We start from the raw sequence: 6,000 nt of genomic DNA, 5'->3' as shown, positions 1-6,000 counted from the left end.
ATTATCCTACTGCTTAATGTCCTGCAGCGCGCCACTGCCCTGCCTCGCCCCAGGCCATCAGGATAGAGGCCTTATCGAGCAAATGTCCTCCTGTCAGGTCCCACCTCTCACCTGGCCCACTGAGGCTCAATCCTTGCAGACTCCTCTGATTCTCCTTTTGGCTTCACTGGGTGGCTTGTGAGATTTTCCTTCCGCTACCAGAGCTCGAACCCTGTGCGTTTGGCAATCAAAGTGCAGAGCGGAGCTCTAACCACTGGACGGCCAAGGAATTCCCCAGACTCCTCTCATTCTTAGCACACATCATCTACTTTCATCATGCTCTGATTTTGGTCATGCTGTTCCCTCTGCCTGGAACGTCCTTCCCACTCTTCTCTGCGTGTTGCAACTCTGTACAACCACTCAGTTCTTACAAATGAGGATGTGGAGGTTGAGAGAGGTTTGATGTCACCCAGCAAGTAAGGGCAGGGACTAGCTGGGCGCCGGTCCCCCTGACTCCCTGCTCCAGGTCTTTCCGTTCACCACGGCCGTCATGGAGGCTGGGGGAAGCCACTGGTCCCTCTTCCCCAGCCTCTGCTCACCTCCACTTGGGCCTGCTTGCCCACCTGCCTCTCAGAGGTCTCACCCGGACCTTCTCTCTCTCTCTCCCCCAGCCGCGTGGGGCTGGGAATCAGAGACCCAGGAGGAGGGAGGAAGGGAAATGGGATTTAGCCCAAGGGTAACCCGACTCCATGAGTGGGTGGCTGGGGGGCGGGGCACACCACAGGGTAGAGGACTTGGAAAAGGCCTCGGGGACCCCTGTAAGCCAAGTAGGGGGGCGACGGGGACTCCTAAAGGGGGGAGAAGAAGCAGAGTCGAGTCCAAGTCCCCTCCTCTGCCGCCCCCTCCCCCCACTGCGCCCTCGCAACCCGAGCCGGGGGGCCTAAAAATAGCCCCCGAGGCGCAACCGCGGCCGCCCCGGTGACCTTCTGGGTAGCACAGGCCGAAGGCGGGCGGGCGGCAGGAAGGCAGGGCGCCGGCCCCCCAGGACTCATCTCCCAGGGCAACATCCCCCGGGTGCCCCCGTGGCCGTCCAGTTCCGGCGTCTCCCCAGCTCAACTCGCAGAGGCCATGCAGAAAGCCCGGGGCACGCGAGGCGAGGACGCGGGCACCAGGGCACCCCCCAGCCCCGGGGTGCCCCCGAAGAGGGCCAAAGTGGGGGCCGGCGGAGGGGCGGCGGCCGCGGTGGCCGGGGCGCCGGTCTTCCTGCGGCCCCTGAAGGACGCGGCGGTGTCTGCGGGCAGCGACGTGCGGCTGCGGGTGGTGGTGAGCGGGACGCCCCAGCCCAGCCTCAGCTGGTTCCGGGATGGGCAGCGCTTGCCCCCGCCGGCCCCCGAGCCCAGCTGCCTGTGGCTGCGGAGCTGCGGGCGGCGGGATGCCGGCGTGTACAGCTGCAGGGCCCAGAACGAGCGGGGCCAGGCCTCCTGCGAGGCGGTTCTCACTGTGCTGGAGGTCGGAGGTAATGGGGAGGTGGGGGCCAAGCGGGGGAGGGGGGGGAGGGGAGTGCTCACAGGTAGAGAAGGTTACCCGGGCGGGCCGCCGCTCGGTGGAGGCGTCTGTTCATCCAGCCTTTTTCCGGGTGCTCTGGCTTCTCAGCTGTACTGACCCAGGAGTGCCCATCAAGAGGAAAGTGCAGGAAAAGCGGGTGTCAAGGTCAGAGGTTAAGGGTCAGCGTTTGGTAAGCCAAGCCTGAACCCCACTCAGGCCTCTCTGAGCATTACATAGTGGGAACCTTCCTAGTTTCCCTGTAGAGAGGGGCATCCTGGGGAAACTGTTTTCACTGGCTCTGATAATTTAGACTTGGAATCTGCCTCTTCAGACATGCCTGCATGTCTGAAGGAGGAGGTGGGCTCCCCTGGTCTGGCTGTGGTGTTGAGGGGATGGGTCAGAACTCCTCATAGTCCATTGCCAGGGTAGGTTGGTGTGGTCAGCACTAGGCTGGTTGGAAGCGGCCAGTGGGTGGACAAGTACGGATAAGGTGCAGAGCAGCAGGATAGGGTGCAGAGCAGCACGCGGTAGAGCCTGGGTTGGGGGTTCCCAGCACAGATGGAGGGGAGTGCCTGAGAATCCACACGCAAGCACGCCCATGTGCATGTGCATGGGTGGGCAGTGCAGGGGTCTGGTGGTGCCAGCAGATGAGGGGTTTGTGGAATTGGTATGGGAAGTGCATGGGCCATGTCTACCCGAGGTTCAAAGGGCATGGAAGGGGGCATGGCCCTGCCTCTGTGTGTGAAGGGGTGGGTGATGGTCCCAGGTGGAAGGGAAGGGGCGTAAGACTTGGCCCTGTGCTCAGGGTCCTGCTGGGGCTGATATGGGTGCAGGCCAGGGCTGAATCTCCTTGGGTCAGTGTTTTAGGCTTCCTTTTTTACTTCCTCGGCCCCTAAACCAGTTCTTCTCTAGGCTGAAGATAGAATCTCAGCAGACTGAGTCTTAAGAAATAGACTTCTGAGGAAGAAAACTGCAGTTGGGGGAGATGGCAAAGAGCTTGGAGATCATGAGTTTGTCCTGGACATTTTCAGGAGGGAATTCTCACTCTGGCTGGGTAGTGTCATATAGGGGGACATGCTGAGGGGCTGAAGAGGAGGCATACCATGCTCTCCGGGTATATAGTGGGCTGCACAACTCTAGCATCCTGAAGGGACTCAGCAGCTGGAGGGTAAAGAAGGCCGTGGGGTGCAGCTGTCGGGAGCTAGAGCAGGGGCTCGGCCTCCCTCTGCCAGCATCTCCACTCTCTCCCTAGCTCTGCCCTGCCCAACTTCCTCTTCAATGACCGAGAAGGCCAAGGCTGGTTTGTCTTGGTTGGCTTTACACCTGGCCAGGTACAGGCTTTCCTCGCACCCATTCTGGGTTCAGGGGCTGGGGCTCGTCCTGGCAGAACTCTGAGCTGGGGAGGGATCAGACTCCTCGGGGGTCTTTGTTCAGGGGCAAAGGGGGCTGAAAACAGAACATAAATAAAGGCATAATCTATAGGTTGATGAGAACACACTTGGAGAAGAGAGATACAGGGCAGAGCGAAGTGCTGAGAAGGAGCTTGGTGTCATGATGTTTGTTTAGAGTCAGAAAGAACCACAGAGAACTGCGCGTCCAAAGGCTGCCTTTTACGGGTGAGGATGCTGTAGTCCAGAGCAGAGGGGGAGGCCATGTCTAGCTGTCTGCTTAAAGACAAACAGTTAGTTATGCCCATCCCAGATCTCAGAACCCAGTCCTCTGAGTTTGGGTTCTGGGGGCCTTTTTACCTCTTAAGTTCTGGAGGGAGGAGAGAGAAAAGGGAGACGGAGCTGTCCTTTGTATGGAGGGGAGGGCTTTCTGAAGATGAGAACCTCCTTGGTCCCCCAGAGTGGGGGGAGTAACAGGATGCTAGAGCGCCCCCCAGTCCCTCTGGAATCCAGGTAGCAGGGTCAGCAGAGCTGAGCCCTGGCTGGGCATACCTAGCCAGAGGCCAGGAGGCTGGTCTGCAGGCTGCTCTAGTGGAATTGCATGTTTGAAAGGCTGGGGTGAGGAAAGGACCCTGGGTGCTGGGGGACTGGATTGGAGACCTTTTGCCACTCATGTCAAAACAGGAAGAGGGTTGGGCTGCAGCAAGTCACATCTGAGAATTTTTTCATACTGGTAAAAAGCTTTGCCCCAATAGCAGCTTTGCAATTTTGATTCATTGGTAATAATTCTTAGTAGCAATTTTTAATAGTATGAATAGCTACTATGCTGCTGTGTGGCAGGCAGTATGCTATCATACCCTTTGATATATCATTTAAGTCCCACAGCAGCCCTAGGGAACCTGAGGCCCAGAGGGATTAAATGAAACATCTTGGTTGTACTGATAGGAGATGGCAAGGCAGGGATGGAAGCCTGGGTCTGTCCCACTGCCAAGAACCACGGACTTGACTACTATGCCCCTCCCACCTGATTGGCGAGGGAGGGGCTTTGCTTTGGTGATGTTGGCTGAGTCTGGCTTCCTCCTCTTCCTACTACCCACCTTCCACCAGTCTCTGCCCAGCGAGAGGTCTCGGTCAAGGTCAGTTGGGCAAACAGCTCAGCATTGCTCAGACTTCCTCATGGAAAACTTTCTTGGTTGGGATCAATACCAGGAGGATTTCAGGGTTCTCGAGGAAGTCCAGCCAGGACCTGGCTGCAGAGAGAAGGAGGCAGTTTCCTGGCTGGGATTGCCATCTGGCTCGGCAAGACGGGGTGATGCTAAGGTTCCTGGCACTTCTGAAGCCCAAGATGTTAGCTCAGGGATAGAGGGATATTGGAATGGTTGGGGATGCTAGGGCCTTGAGAAGACAAGAGGACTGCAGGCTGGAGAATTTGGAGGATGCAAAATAGAAGGGTGGGATTTGGGAGTATAGAAATGAGGAAGGACTAGGAATAGTTAAGATGGCAGAGATGCAGGATACTTGTAGAGTATTTAACATGTGTAAAGCACCCTGTCTCATTTCAGTATTTAGTCGTTTAAGTTCCAGGTTACTGTTATGACCATTATACATAGAAGAAAAACTGGAGTTCAAAGAGGGAATTTACCCAGCATCACATAGCGAATGAGGTGACAGAGCCAGATCTGAGTCTAGGTCCAGAGTGCCTGTCCTCAGAAAGAGAAGCGTGGAAAGACTGAGGCCAGGATCTAGCAACTATCCCTCTGTCGGTATCCCCAAGTATCCCTCTGCCAGCATCTCCACTCTCTCCCTAGCCTCTGCTGTCTCCAAAATAGGCAGGCATTCTTCTCTGTCAAAACATCAGGCTCCCATTTGGATGGGCTGAGAAACTATGTGCCAGTCAAGTAATCAGGGCAAGCGCCACCCTCAAAGCTTGGGGCATGTGTGACTGGAGAGGGAGGCCTGTGCTGAAGGGTGGGGGTTAAGGAGAAGAGAGGACAGCCAAGGGAAGGCACAAGCTGATGATGCTCACCGTGTGTGGCAGTCAGAAGTCTCATAGCCAGGGCCTGGGGGACCCCAGTGCCAACCAGAAGTGCCAAAGGCCAACAGATGGTAGTAAACCATGCAGGGGACTTGAAGGCATGGAGAGGAGAGATTAGAGAGAAGGAGGGAAGGCCAATTTAGCAAGAGAAAGGTTGGGGACTCCAGCAGGAACTGCCTGCAGCTGGATGATGCAGTATCATCTATTTCACCTAGAATGTGGACAGTGTGGAAGAAAAGCCAGGAGAAAACCAGCATGGAGCTGGGAATGGGTATGGAGAGTGGCCCCCTCCATTCATGCCAAGTCCTAATTAGGAAGAGGAGGAGGGGCCAGATCGGGAGCAGTGAGGAGCCCTGGAAGGGGAGAAAGAAAACAGAGAGCCTGTGAAGTCAGCCAAAGCCCACACAGGAGAACTTTCCTAAAGGGAGGGCAGCCCTCCCAGGAAGAAACAAGATGGTCACGTCTCCAGTTTCTAGAAAAGGGTCTGGGTCAGAACAGAGACGGGAGGAAGACTGGAGAATGACCTGCTCCAGCAAGATTTATAGTCCCCATCGCCCCACGCCCATCCTCACCACCAGCAGCTCTGTGCCCCCTCCCGTGTGCCACATGTACGGAGTACCCACCGAGTGCCCGTCACTGTGCTAGGTGCTTGAGATTTATAAGTCGGGGGAGGGGGGAAGACCAAAACCCTTGTCCTCTTAGAGATGACATTCCAGGGAGGGAACACATTATGTATGCAATAATCATAACTGTATGAAAATTATATAGTATGTCAGAAAATCAGAGCAGGGTGAGCAGGAGGAAGGAAGGGAGAAGGCTAGAGCAAGGCAGGAAAGAGGGGGGTGTGGGTGTCTGGCTCAGTGGAGGGTCTTTGTGAGAGATGAGACGTGGCATGATGATGGCTTTTCTGTGGTTAAGGGGACACGCTGGCGGGGCAGAAGTTGGAAATCTGGTTTGGAGAAATGGCAGGGCGGCCCAGCTGCCCAGCCTTGGAAGAAAATGGGGCATTCAGGGGCCAGCTCGGGGAGGCCCACCCTGAGAGCATGCCCCAGG

The 6,000-nt window shown here is 56.5% G+C and overlaps 1 protein-coding gene across 8 annotated transcripts in view; it reads left to right on the top strand.

Annotated features, from left to right (window-relative positions):
- Positions 1-838: 838 nt before the first annotated feature.
- SPEG (striated muscle enriched protein kinase) overlaps positions 839-6,000 on the top strand; it is a 58,738-nt gene continuing 53,576 nt past the window's right edge. For 3 of the 8 annotated variants that reach the window (XR_010662423.1, XM_065930500.1, XM_065930502.1), the window contains exon 1: positions 840-1,495. Coding sequence is in view for 7 of the 8 variants with exons in the window: in XM_065930500.1 (XP_065786572.1) it covers positions 1,108-1,495 (388 nt within the window). In the remaining variant the exon portion in view is untranslated. Of the gene's footprint in view, positions 1,496-6,000 lie in introns of all 8 variants that reach the window. The other 5 variants (XM_065930501.1, XM_065930499.1, XM_065930493.1 and 2 more) reach the window with 5 other exon arrangements.

This window comes from Muntiacus reevesi, chromosome 3 (assembly GCF_963930625.1).
Source record: "Muntiacus reevesi chromosome 3, mMunRee1.1, whole genome shotgun sequence".
Taxonomy (NCBI): domain Eukaryota; kingdom Metazoa; phylum Chordata; class Mammalia; order Artiodactyla; family Cervidae; genus Muntiacus; species Muntiacus reevesi.
Note: the sequence above shows the minus strand (reverse complement) of the source record. Positions and strands in the feature narration are given on the sequence as shown.